Here is a 14,663-nt window from a genome sequence, read left to right on the forward strand (position 1 = left end):
TTATTTGCAAGTTAGGTTGCACTGATTTTTAGAAAGAGTATTCTTTTTATATTAGTCCATCCTTCCTTTCCCTCTCAGATGCTGGTAGGATGCTGTAATGAGCAAAACCATGGAATGTGATCCTTACTAAATTTGACTGAAGAACCTAGAAGAAAATGAAATAAATAAAATGTCAGACTCAGCACAAACATATCCTCCCTAGGCTGTCCTATTCTTTCAGCAAATATAGAGTCCCTTTCAATGTTCCTCTTGATTTTTTTCCTCCTACTGAGCAGAGCAGTTCACAGCCTGAGCAGAACATAACTGCTCAGGGCTTTTTTTGTAGGAAAAAGCCCAGCAGGAACTCATTTGCATATTAGGCTACACCCCCTGATGTCACAATTGTTTCACACAGGGCTTTAAAAGTCCAGCAGGAACTACGTAATTTGCACATTAGGTTGCTGCCACCCCGACTCCAAGCCAGCTGGAACTGCATTCCTGTGCGTTCCTGCTCAAGAAAAAAGCCCTGTAACTGCTATAATCTTAAAATGGACATTGGGCAGTGCAAGGTCCTGCATGGCTCCAAATTGCTGCTGAGCAGGGGCTTCCTGTGTTAATTAGTGGCTGCTCACTTGCACAGCAAGAGCCCCATGCCGCAGAGTGTTAAAGCTGCAGTACTGTGGTCCTAAGCTCTGCTCATGATCCCCAGTGGAAGCTGGGTTTTCAGATAGCTGGCTTGAGGTTGACTCAGCCTTCCATCCTTCCAAGGTCAGTAAAATGAGTACCCAGCTTGCTGGGGGGAAAGTGTAGATGACTGGGGAAGGCAATGGCAAACCACCCCGTCAGGGCCATCTTAACAGCATTATGGGCCCCAGGCAAAGCAATGTACTGGGCCCCTACGACCACTACTCATAGGAATAAAAACGTAAATGGTCGATAAAATTAAATACTGTATATATTTATTTTATTGGCACTTCCAACAAAATCGGTGTTGAAACATTAAAAACATTCTGCATAGCAACAACTAATCAACATGATAAACATTTGAACAATACACAAGGCTTGAAAAACACAATAATACTCAGTAAGCCATACAGATTAGATGTCACAGTATGAAATTACTACGAATTTCTTATTATAAAAAGCATTTGTGGCATTTCTTAGCAGAGAATTGCTTTATTATTGGCTTGAAGTAAGTGGTCTTCAGGATGTCATTTTCCATGCACATGAGTGAAAGCCAGTTCAAATGATGCTGCCCCATTGTGCTATGAAGCTGATTTTTTATAAGTTTCCGTCTTGAAAAAGAACATTCTCCTATACTGTTAGTCACCATCATGCACATGAACATTCTGAGTGCAATTTCAACATTCAGGAATACAGATTTCAAATTGTCAGAAATTATTTTTCTGTACAATGCAGGGAGAGTCTAGTATTTAGTCCCACATCAGAATCTTTGTATAGGTCTACAAGACGACATTCAGCATTTTCTCAACTTGCACAAATAAAAAGCTTATCCATTCATATATTCACAAACTATCAATACCTGGTTATTAGTACTGCATCATACACAGATTAGAATGGAGCCCCTATGCTCGTGGGTCCCATGGGCAGGTGCCCATCAGGCCCATGCGTTAAGACAGCCCTGCACCCAGTAAAAAGTCTGCTGCAAAAACGTTGTGAAAGCAACGTCACCCCAGAGTCAGAAAGGACTGGTGCTTGCACAGGGGACCTTTCCTTTCCACTTGCACAGCTTAGAGGAAATACTGGGTCCCTTTTGCTACTTCTCAGCTTCTGATGGTCAGAACGGGCTTCTGCCAAGTCATGCAGTAGCAGGGGCTGACCTGGGAACTTTAATAAGGTTGCCTGTCCTTGCCTCATTGTGGGACCTTGCCTACTGCTGTGCCAGTGGATTTGCTTCTTATTTCCTAGTTCTTCTTCACAGTTTCTATGCATTGTGTTGAAGGACTCTGTGCCTATGTACAGCTTCAGTTTGGAAGCTTCTTGATCTAGCTTTAGGCACAAAAATTCTTTAGCACATCCAGGCAAAGAGAATAACAGAACGATCATTAACTTAAAAGAAAAGGAAGATAAGAACAACAGAAAAGTGACTAACAGTGCCATCCAAAGCAGAGTGAAGCCCTTCCAAACCCATCGATACTCTGAGCATTGTGCTGTAAGTGATTTATCAAGCAGATGATCATGGGGAATAAAAAAGGCAAGTGAGCTAGGTGGGTTGATAGGAACAGAAACTTGATTGAAAAAGATCTAGTAATAGGAGCAAAAAGACAAGCTATTGAGAAAGAACTAAAAGAACCTTTAAAGATAAAGGTGAGAGAAATAGGATGCTAGCTAGATATGGAAAGAGGATTGGAAGAAGTTTCTGCAGCATAGGAGAATAAAAGGGAGAATAGTTAGAGTAAGAGATGTTAGAAAAGAAGGTAGAAGAGTGTGAAATGTACAAGTTGACTTGGCATTCATTTGCTGGTGCAGCTTTTCTAAGGATCAGGAATTATGTCCAAACAGAACAGTTTTTCACATTAAATAAAATCCAGACATGCTTTATAGGAGTGGCACCTCAGCCTTGTGAAACTTCAAGTGTCGCATGAATGGAAAAGTATCAGCAGCAACCAAATTTATTTATTCCCTACCTTTCTTCCCAATGGAGACCCCAAAAGGGCTTACATAATTCTCATCTCCTCCCTTTTATTCTGACCGGGAGGTAGGTTAGGTTGAACTTGAGGATGTGTGATGGGCCCAACTTCACCTGACAATCTGCCATGGCATGAGATGGGATTCAAACATGGGTAACCAAGGTCTTAATGCAACACTGTAATCACTACATCACCCTGATTCTCAAGCATAAGAGAGGGTACTTCTAGTAAAAACATCAGGGGACAGCCTCAGCCCCTATGCCATTGTTAGCCCTTCAGAGGAACTAGTTAGCCACTGTGTGAGACCAAAGTCTGGACTAGATGGACCACTGGTCTGATCTAGCAGGACTCTTCTTAGAAACAGTCCCTGTATAGCTTAGACAGTAGGAAAGGGTGCTTTCAGAAGGAATATGCAATAAATATATGAAATAATTGATCTCTTTAAAATTCTTTTCTTTGTGTACAAAGGAATTGGTTAGGCACTTCCAAGCTCCCTCTGACCCGGAGTATGTCTGAGCTTCTTGAACTCTGCTCCTATTTGGATCAAATGGACATCACTTATCAGCCCATGAAGGATGCTTTGAAAACATATCTAAAACAAAAGACACCTAGAGATACCATGGGAAAATGTAAGCCAGTTGCTCTGAGCCTTTTCTCTTGACTTTTAACTGTATGAGCTTTGAGCCATGACTCATGAACAATATTGAATAGTGGCTGCCAGCTTCAACAAAAGGGTCGAGTAAGGACCTGTCTGTTTGAATCAGGGGCTGTTACAAACTACTGTTTGTTCCCAACTGGTGTGTCAGTACAAATGTTTCTGATGACTGTGTAAGAAATACCATTGCAATTCTAGATAATAGATTATGTTCAGAATGTTACAATTATAGCTTTAGAGTCACTTACTGCAGAATTCCACAAGAATATGGAAAGTGCTTATGGGACTACAGGGAGACACATTCTTCTTCTTCTACATTCTTGGCATTTAATAAACCAGCAGCTACTGAACTCCATTGGGAGGCATAGTATAAACTTTTAATTTAAAATGGTTGATTTTCCACTCTGAAGTATTTGCAAGAATATACCGCTGCACTTACAAACGTACTCCCACCCCAAACAAAAGTGCATCTCTTAAAGTGAATTTGGTCATTTATGGGAGAAGAAAAGAACTTCCTTAAACTTATATATTTCTCCATAATATCCAAAGTGAAGCTTTGTCATGCTTTCCCCATTGTCAGATGTACAAGCTCTAGGATAGCTTCCACATCTAATTGGAGAAGAGACTTGCTCTGACCTGGATGGACTAGGCTAGTCCAATTTTATCAGATCTTGGAAGCTAAGCAAGGTTGACCCTGGTTAGTACTTGCATGGGACACTGTTGAGAAAGTCCAGGGTCTAGAGCAATGGCAAACCCCCTCTGCTGTCCTAAAAACCCCAAGGGGCTACCATAAGACAACTGCTTCTTGATGACACTTTTCACCACCACCAAGAAACACAGAAAACAACAACAACAGGATTTCAAGTTATTAAGAGCTGCCATTAAGAATACATGGTGAATGTTTGGTACAAGAAATGTACAGATACAGCCTGCCAAGAATCCACTTACTTGCATCTCTCTTTTGCTTACACAGCTTACAGTGGATTCAGTTTATCTAAATCTGCAGCTTTTTAGCTGAATCTGCAGCTTCTGTTCGTTAAACTTCAGCCTGCGTTGGAACTTGGATGTTGGCCTGGCATTGCAAATGTCACTTTCCCCCCAGTATTTATAGCAGTGGTCCTGAATGGATACATTATTCAGTATGTGGTGATGGTGGCATGTACACAAACATATATCTGCTCTCAAGCCTTTCAGAGATGGAATTCCTCATGGACTGATTGAGCATTGGTGATTATCGGGACCTAAGTCTTAAGAGTGATAATGAAAAGGCCAAATGTGGAAGTAAAGGAGAGGCAAGAGCAGGAAGTGATGGTACAAGTCTGCAGTTTCTCTGTTGCTCTTTATGTGGAAAAAACATTGTCCAAGAAATTCCAGCAGTAAGAAGTTATTTGTGTTGGAAATATGTATCTGTTTTGTATGTCCTTTGCAATGTTCTAAAGTTCCAGCCATGATAGGGTTAACACTGTGCCTGATTCCCTGTTGTCTGCATGACTTGGGAAGAAGATACTGACTGCTGTCAATCAAGGTCTAGAAGCGGGGAAACCCTGTTTTGTCTGTTTGGTCAGTTAGTCAGGTGACTTCCTTTGTTCAGGCAGAGAGGTCAAGAAGAAGGAGGAAATAGCTTCCATTAAGCACATGATCTTCTATTGTAAGCATGTAGTTCTATAGTGTTTGTTATTTTCACCTCCCAGTACCCTTTCCCTGTAGAAATAAATTTGTTAAATGCCTCTCAATGATTATTTGATCCAGTGATCCATCGCACTGTTTGAGAAAGAAATAGAATTTCAAACAGAATTCCCTAACAATTTGGATCAGGATGTTGACCATACTCCTGTTTCCTGACAACCCCTGTGGATTGTCAAAGGTTTAATGCATGTCACATTCTGTTCTATACAATTTGGAATTGTGTCTTGTAGATGCAGACTGGACAGCAGAAATTGAGGTCTTTTCACTCCATCACATTGTCAAAGTGTATGTGGGAAGCCACTGGTATGCGACATACTTGCAAACATTATTGAAGGTACAGTTCTTCAGTAAGTTCACAGAATCTTTTTGTAGCTCGCCTCATGTTCATGAACTTTATGGCTTGTTCATTTGTTTAGAATAATATAGTTTCCCACATCAGAAATGTCACTTGCTTTGGAAACTGGCATATTGCAGAAAAGCACTCTACTTTTCAGTTTGCAGGGATTATTATTATTATTTTTTGTGGTGGTGCTGTCTGACAAAGGGAGCATTGACTTTTGGAAGTTCATACCCTGAAAATCTTGTTGGTCTCTGAGGTGCTACTGGACTTGAATCTAGCTTTTCTAGTGCAGACCAAAACAGTAGAAAGGAAAGGCTGTTTCCGACTCTGGGGTGACGTTGCTTTAATGGCAGACTTTTTACAGGGTGGTTTGCCATTGCCTTCCCCAGTCATCTACACTTCCCCCCCAGCAAGCTAGGTAGTCATTTTACTGACCTTGGAAGGATGGAAGGCTGAGTCAACCTCGAGCCGGCTACCTGAAAACCCAGCTTCCGCCGGGGATCGAACTCAGGTCATGAGCAGAGTTTAGGACTGCAGTACGACATCTGATGAGATTGGGCTTGCCTGGACTATCCTGGTCAGGGCAATAGAAACTAATTTTTTGTTTTATTGAGAGACAATCAAATACCCTTCCCTACTGTGCATTCTAAGGAGCAGCTGAAGTTGCCTTATTTTAGCTTGATCATTGTCGCTTTCCTTATAGCCCTTGTTGCATAAATGAATTCTGAAAATCTGTGTAAAAAAACAAAATTATGGTTTGGTCTGATAAATGCTTATTGACCATTCCTTGAACGCTCAGAGGTTAATCTAAAACCACCTAGAAGGACAGGCAAAGGGTTGTAGATTGACTTTTAAAGAAATCTGGCCTTTAGTGTGCCAGGCTAGCACGTGTGTTTATGTGTTAGTGTGGTAGGCAAAAGAGCGAAAGGATTTCTCCTGTGACACCAGCCATTATACTCTATGGAGACCAATTCCCATAGAGTATAATGGAGAATTGATCTGGGGCTTGGGGGGCGGCTGTTTTTTTGAGGCAGAGGCACCAAATTTTCAGCAGCATCTGGTGCCTCTCCTCAAAACACTCCCCATGTTTCAAAAAGATTGGACCAGGGGTCCAATTCTATGAGCCCCCAAAGGAGGTGCCCCTATCCCTCATTATTTCCAAATGGAGTGAAGGCATTTAAAAGGCATGCGATCCCCTTAAATGTGATTACCATAACTCCTTTCAGAGTTCAATCGTGTTTTTCACATCCTGGCTCCGGGCTCCACCCACAAAGTCCCCAGATATTTCTTGAGCCAGACCTGGTAACCCTATCAAATTGTTCCTCTACTATGTGACTCTGGGTTTCCCGAACCCAACTTGTTTTTACTGTAGGCACATATCAGATGTAGGAATTTCTGGTCTGAACTACTGCTAGGGAGGGAACAGCGCTCCCACCTTCCCCTCAGGCTGTTTTTGGACACTGAAACAACCCCCTAGAGGAATTATTGACAGCTGGAGCAGCACATGGGTTATTTCAAGTGCTGCTGTTACGTAAATAACTCCCAGGGTGCGGTCATTATCTGAAAAGTGCATGGAGAAGACAGGAGCCCCTCCTCCCCAAGCCCAAAAAGGATCTCCCTGATCCTTAAAATGACATTCTGGCAGTTAATGCATGACTGCAGGGAAAACAAGCTGAGTTTAGAAAACAAGAGTCATCTTGTGAGAAAATGGTATTGTGTGGTTTGGCTAGATTCCCTGAGGTAGGATGGAAGAAGTCTTAGGAAGGTTCAAAGGAAGAACTCTGCCCCCCCTTTTTTTGGTGAGCATTTTAGGGAAATCCCCCCCCCCTTTAGTGAGGAAAAAGAGGAGAACTCGGTCCAGTACAAATAGCTTGTTGTTTGTTCTGTGTGGGTTTTTTTTAACTTTTTACATTACAGTATATACTGTTATACCTTGGGAGCAATATGGCAATCACTACCCCTCTCATCATGAGAATATCATGATGGAGTGCAACTGTGGACAGAAGCAACGTGGCAGCCTCTGCAAAGTGATTATGGTGTTGATAGACACCTGACACACTGGGTGGTTCCAAATCAGAATGCTTTAATCCTTCAGCTACCATTAATTTCTGTTGTCTAAGAGAAGAATTGCTTCATTGTGGCGATGGAGGGTGAAGCTGGTAGGAAAGTGGCTAGTTTGAAAGTTTCTTCCTAAAGGTCTTGTTTTTGTTTTCCACCAGTTTCCAGAGCTACTGTTGAATTACAATAAAGCATATTGGATTGTTCATGGTCAGAGTCTCTTCATCTATGGAGATGGACAAATGTTTCGACACATCCTCAACTTCCTTAGGCTTGGCAAGCTCTTCTTGCCCTCAGAATTTAAGTGAGTAGAAATGATCCCTTGGGCTACTTTCCAATATGTTGACAGAGCATTTATTTGCTCAGGAGAACCATATCAGGAGATCTTTCTGGAAACACAGAGGCTAAGCTTAGAAAATGAGCAGCTGCTGGATTTTGTGGGGTCAAGTACTGCAGCAATCTTAGCCTCAATGGCTCAACCTATAAAATGCTTATCTGTCATCACCAGAAAAAAATGTGATAAGCCAGACAAGATCATCTAGGTCAGGAGTGTCAAACATGCAGCCCAAGGGCCAAATCAGGCCCCTGGAGGTTCCAGTCAGGCCCCCAAGCAACTGGTTGTTATCTGCTTCCTTCTTCCACTCTCTTGCTTCCTTCTGCATCACAGCTTGCATTGCCAGGCTTGCTCAATCACACAAGAAATACAGAGCAATACCTCTATTTTCTCCATTGGCTGAGGCTCCTCCCTTGGGGAGGAAGGGGAGGCGAGATAGCTTGCTTTGCCAGGCTCTCTCAATCGCACAGCAGAGCTACTGAGCCAAGCCTCTCTTCCTTCTACTGGCTGAGGCTCCTCCCCCTCCTCATCCCCTGGGGAAGGAAGGAAAGAGCCAGAGCTTCCTCTGCCCAGTTCCTTGGATCCCATGGGAGAGCTACAAAGAAAGCACTTTTAAGACCAATGAGTGCTAATGTTTTAAGTTTAAAAAAAACACCTTTAATTGTGTTTGTCTGTCCTTTATAAAGTTTATGTCTCTGCTACCTAATCTTAAATAGGTACACACATGGCTCAGTTCAATATGGCCTGGCCCAAAAAGGTCTTGTTTATGTCAAATTCGGCCCTCATAACGAATGAGTCGGACACCCCTGATCTAGGAGGTGAGGCCGGATATTTGCTGGGACCAGCCCCTTAACCATAGGGTTGCCAAATCCCTTGCGTTCTCCAGTGGGGGACTTTTGTGCACGAGCTTTGCACGTATGCGCCACAATGACATCACCCAGAAGTGTCGTCATCACGCCAGCAACATCGTGCGCAGACACTCTAGGTGTTTCTGGGAAAACTCTATGGTTTTCTCAGACACTAGCCATTTGAGAGGAGAAAACTCTATGGTACCTATTGTACCATAGAGTTTTCCCTCTGAACTGGCTAGAGTGTCCGGGGAAAACCATAGAGTTTTCCTGGAAATGCCTAGAGTGGCTGCCATGCGACGTCACCAGTGCGATGACATCATTTCTGGGTAATGTTACTGCACCGGTGATGTAGGGGGAGTTGGGAACCTCCTGCAAGGCTCTTTCTCACTCACACACTACAGGAGTATTTTCACTGGAGGCTTCCTAGACCATCTCCCTAGCTCTTGAAAGATTCTCTAACCAGAAGATGGCTTTACCCACACCCAGCTTAAATAATCTGTCTGTATTTGATATATTTTTTATTCACATGTATAACCAAGACATAAAATGCACTTTTTGGGGAACAGTTTATTTACAGCTGATCTGAATAACCTTTGGATTTTATTTCCTAGAGAATGGCCTCTTCTGTGCCAGGAAGTGGTAGAGTATCAGATCCCTTCTCTTGTGGAAGCCCTTTCCCAGTGTGACACATACAGGTAAAGAAGAGTCTAGGTTTTATTTTTTCCCTTTTTAAAACATTTTAACATTTTATTGTAACCAAAATGAAACATTCCATTACAAACCTTAAAATAACATACAATACTTATCAAGTCCTGCATTTACAGTTATATTCCAACCATTACTTACATCCAGGTTCTGTTTCCTAAATAACAAAGAAATCCAACATTTCAGGAGGTAACTGTTCACTTTCAGAGGCCTTAGAGTTAATATATTCCAAATAAGGGAACCATTTTTCTATTATATTATTTTTAAAAGCTGGCATTTCCATAAGTAGTAATTGTGTAGAGATCTTATCTTGTATTATTATATCCCTAATTTTCTTACTCTAATCCTCCACCGACGGGACCCTATTGCTCTTCCATAGTTGAACTATCAAGTTTTTACCCGCCAGCAGCAACATAGAGATAAGATCCAATCGTAGGGGGGTAGACCATCTTTCAGGCCACAAATTTAGTAGAATTACTTTTGGTTTCAAAGGTACCATCATACCTAATATTTCCATGATTTTGGCCACTATTATAGACCAAAAATTCATTATTTTGGGACAAGACCACCAACAGTGCATAAAGTTACCCTCCATCCCACACCCTTTCCAACATAGAGCATTATTTCGTAGTTTGCTTTTAAACATTTTTTCCGGAGTCAAATACCAACGGGAAACTATTTTGAATTGTTGAGTGCATATATTTATTGCTCTGCTTTTTAGAGCAGGAGTATTCCAGATTAGATCCCATTGCTCCTCTGAAAATTGAGTGCCGCAGTCTCTTTACCATGCATGCTGCTGGGAAGTGGGACTTTTCCACAATTTTTCCATCAATATTTTATATATGATGGAGATTAGGCCTTTAGTATTTGAGCGATTCTTTTTTAACACTTTTTCAAAAGCATTCAGTTTTTTTGTTCTACTAATAAGTGGAATTATCTGGTTGAATGCCTTATGAATCTGGAAATACTGTAACCATGGGTTAATAATGTGGTGTTTACTTTCCAGTTGTTCTTTCGTACCTAGTTTACCTTTAATTATTAAACCACTAATTCTAAAAAAGTTTTTATCTCTCCAATTTTTATATGCCACTAGATCTCTCCCCGGTGTAAACCAGTTTTGCCCTAGAAAAGCCATCATTGGTGATGTTGGAGGTGCAAGTTGACCTCTCACTTTATCCCATAGATCTTCTTTGTGGTCTCTGTGCAGTCCCACACATGGGTCTTGCCGCAGGCAACGGATCCATACCTTGGAGCTCCAATAGCTCGTTTACAACGTCTTTTGGCGCGCTTTCCTCCCGCCCTGGGGAGCAGGCAGCGACTGCGCATGCCTGGAGCGGGGGGAGAGCGCCAATTCCACTCAGTTTCTTCCCTTCCGCCGCCCGGACAACACCTACCTCGTTGCGTTCCTCCTCTGGCTCGTCTCTTGGTATCGTACTATCTCTCCTTTTTCTTACTACTTACTCTCTCCTTCGTCCTAATACTCTATATATTAAAAAAAAAAAAAGTAGAACCCGCTTTTGCGCTTTTGCTCTCTTTCTACTTCCCCCCCCCCAACCCCTTCTCTCCCTTCCCTCTCTTCCCCTGTCCGGAACGGATGGAAGGGAAAATCACCTTTAAAAGGTGTAGGCAGTGTGCTTCTAAAATTCCGTCCTCTGACGGTCACTCGCTCTGCCTATTTTGCTTGGGGGAATCCCACAGAGTTGACACCTGCCACCACTGCGCTTGCTTCGGTAAGCAGGCGCACAAAAACAGAGCAGCTCGTCTTCGTAGTTTCCTCATGGAGTCTTCTCTCCGCGCGATGTCTACCTCAGATCCGCCGCCTCCCCCATTAAGAGTGGGAGATTCGGCAGCTTCGGCCCTTCCTATCGCACCTAGGAAGCATAAGTCCGACAAAAAGGCTTCTAAGCACTCTGAGGGGCATAAGACGCCTAAAAAGGCCCGTCACGGCGAATCGAGCCTGTCGAAGCCGCACCGCTCGAGTCCGGAAACTTGCAGCCCGACCACTTCGGCGCCTAAGAAGCACCACGACCCGTCGGCTTCTAACTCCGCCATCGCGCCCGTGCGTGAGCGCCGCGATCCGTCGGCTTCCAGCACTTCCGCCCTGGCTACGGCTGCACAATCGGCTTCGACAGCTGCGCAATCGGCTTCTGCGCAGTCGGCTCCTTCCGTGATTTCTCACTCGAATCCGATCTTACCAATCGAACTCTCGGCTCCTTCCGATGTCATCTCGGAAATGCCCCGCCTCACTCAGCCTTCTATTGAAGTGATCCCGATTGGCTCTAGATCGCCCTCGGTACACAGTCTCCCTCCTATCGATATTCTCGAGTCCGAGCCTCCACCTTTTCGACCCGAATCCTTCCTCGACATTACAACACCAGTGCTTAAGGATATTACAACTCCATTGCTTAAGGAGTCTTCTACCCAGGTCTCGTCTCATCGACTCCGATCTCGATCCCCGCGGCTCCGCTCTCGCTCGCGGTCTCCGCTCCGTCCAAGATCTCCGATCCGAGATCGCCTCAACTCTCCGCATCGAGATGACCACCGTGACCGTCGCCGCGATCGCTCACGGTCCCGGTATGGTGACTACCATCGTGGCTATCGACGGGACCGTTCTCCATCCATCTGTCTCCCGGTTGCTATGATGATTATCACCATCACTACTACTCTCCTCGAGAAGAAGCAACCCCTCGCACCCGAGATGATGCAGCAGCTCCTCGGACCCGAGACGACTTCGGCTCCCATACTGTACCGGGATCCCACAACGTTCTGCAGCCTCCTGTCCTTACTCGGAACCGAGATTCTCCCAGGACAGCATCCGCATCGGTTTCCAAACCGCCTATTTCACCGCTAAAGCGTCCTCGGGACCCTTCACCTGTCGAGCCCAAGTCACCTCAACACCCCGTCTCGACTTCAGATAGAGACACCTCTGACCACTCTGACTCCGAGGAGGCTCCAGCCTCGCCTTCATCGGACCAACCTCCTAGGCTCTCACCATCCGATAGCTCTAAGGCTTACCTTAATTTGATCACAACTATGGCTTCCGCACTGAACATCCCCATGTCCTCTGATTCACCTAAGGTCTCGGATGTGGTACATGACCTGGTTCGCACAGACTTCCCGGATAGCTCTACGCTTCCTATGCTTCCTGTACACTTTGAAGGTCTTCGGGAGGCCTGGGAGAAGCCGGCCTCGATCCCTACTCTTTCCCGACGCCTGGATTCTCTTTATAGGGTGCACGCAGCTGACTGCAAATTCCTCGCCTCCCACCCGGCACCCAACTCTATTGTTGTCCATTCCGCCACCAAGAACAAACAATCTCGCCACCCCGTTCCTCCGGACCGCGAGGGCCGAAAATTGGACACTCTGGCTAAGAAAATCTATAGCTTCTCTTCAACCAACTCTAAGTTGAACAATTACAGCCTATTTTGCGGCTTACTCCTTCAACTTGGCAAACCAGATCACCCCACACATCACATCCATGCCTGACTCATCTCAAAAAGCTGTCTCGGCTCTCGTCTCTGAGCTCTCCCGTGTCTCAAAACAACAAATAAATTCTATCCGCCATGCGGTTTCCTGTTCCTCCCGAGTCTTCGCAACTTCGGTGGCCCTACGTTGCCACGCCTGGCTGCGCTCAACGAACTTACAGCCAGACATCAAGCAGCGTATAGAAGACCTCCCTTTCGATGGTCTGGGGCTATTCCATGCGTCCACGGACGAGGTCCTCGCATCGGTCGATGACGGCCGCAAGAGAGCGAAACGTCTTGGGGTCACACAACCAACCTCGCTGCCCTCTAATAGGCAAAGACCGTGGAAGCCATCCTTTCAGCGCCGTCAACGGTCTCCTAAGTCCCAGGATTTCTGGAAAAGGAAACCTCTCCCAAAGCAGCCCTTTCATCAGAGGCCACGGGCTCAACCTTCTAAGAAGCAATCCCAGACAGGCAAGCAGTCTCTTTGACTCTCCCAACAGGCATACCAGACTATCTCCCTTTTACCCAAGCTGGAGTTCCATCACCACCGACTCTTGGGTTCTTACCATCGTGCGTCTAGGTTACGCAATAGAGTTCGTTTCGCCACCACACCACCACCACTTCATAGCTACCCCTCCATCTGCACTCCTCCATCAGGAAATTCTGGACTTGCTCCAGAAGAATGCCATAGAACCCGTTCCTCCCCAACATCGAGGGACGGGATTCTACTCAAGATACTTCCTGGTCCCCAAAAGGGATGGAGGAAAGCGCCCAATCCTAGATCTTCGGAAGCTAAACAAGTTCATCGAATACAGGAAGTTCAGAATGATCTCCCTACAGGCCATCCTGCCTCTTATTCCCAGGAATTCCTGGATGGCTTCCCTAGATCTTCAGGACGCTTACTTCCATGTGACAATCCGACCTCATCATCGGAAGTATCTGTGATTCGCCATGGGACAAGACCACTTCCAGTACGTATCCCTGCCCTTTGGCCTCTCCACCGCGCCAAGGGTATTCACCAAGTGTATGGCGGTGGTGGCAGCGGCCCTCAGGCTTCGAGACATCACAGTCTTCCCATATATTGACGACTGGCTTCTCATAGCACCGACTCAACGTCGTTTGCAGAGCAATATCAACACTACGCTCTCTCTTCTCAATTCCCTGGGGCTTTGTGTGAACACATCCAAATCCCATCTCGAGCCTACTCAGGACATCAAGTTTATAGGGGCTCTCCTCCGCACTTCTCTCCACCGTGCTTTCCTCCCTGAGGATCGAGCAATCACTATCATCACCTTAGCCAGGTCAATTCAACGACAGCCTTGCCAGTCTGCGTTCACAATCCAACGCTTGCTGGGCCTCATGGCCGCCACGACTTCCGTCATCCACTTTGCCAAGCTACGGATGCGACTACTACAGCTTTGGTTTGTAAGAGCCTACCATCCTCAGTTGCAACCGCAGAGTGTCTTACGGTTCCCCAGAGAGCACTTTCATCCCTCACGTGGTGGACTGTACCCAGCAATCTCCTCGCGGGCATGCCGTTTCTACCGACGCCTCCAGTGGCTGTTGTGACAACGGACGCCTCAAAGTGGGGATGGGGAGCCCACTTAGAGGACAAGACCGTCAGAGGCCTTTGGACTCCCTCCGAGAGGGCCATGCACATAAACTGCTTAGAACTGATTGCTGTGCACAGGGCCCTCTTATCATTTCTCCCGCTGATCAACGGAAGGCATGTTCAGATTTCAACGGACAACATGGCAACCGTCTATTATATCAACAAGCAGGGAGGAACCAGGTCTCTCCGGCTTTGCCGTATAGCCGTTTTGCTTTGGGAATGGTGTCTGAAGCACAACATTTACTTGACCGCCGTTCACCTCCCAGGTGTCGACAATGTTCTGGCCGACTCTCTGAGCAGGTTTCGCTTGGACGACCACGAGTGG

The 14,663-nt window shown here is 45.3% G+C and overlaps 1 protein-coding gene across 1 annotated transcript in view; it reads left to right on the forward strand.

The window, feature by feature from the left end:
• KCTD19 (potassium channel tetramerization domain containing 19) overlaps positions 1–14,663 on the forward strand; it is a 37,835-nt gene that overhangs the window by 5,553 nt on the left and 17,619 nt on the right. The window contains exons 6-9 of the mRNA XM_060254050.1: positions 3,099–3,259; positions 5,202–5,305; positions 7,531–7,673; positions 9,166–9,249. Of these exons, the coding sequence (XP_060110033.1) occupies positions 3,099–3,259; positions 5,202–5,305; positions 7,531–7,673; positions 9,166–9,249 (492 nt within the window). The remainder of the gene's footprint in view (positions 1–3,098; positions 3,260–5,201; positions 5,306–7,530; positions 7,674–9,165; positions 9,250–14,663) is intronic.

Source organism: Heteronotia binoei, chromosome 14 (genome assembly GCF_032191835.1).
Source record: "Heteronotia binoei isolate CCM8104 ecotype False Entrance Well chromosome 14, APGP_CSIRO_Hbin_v1, whole genome shotgun sequence".
Lineage (NCBI taxonomy): Eukaryota > Metazoa > Chordata > Lepidosauria > Squamata > Gekkonidae > Heteronotia > Heteronotia binoei.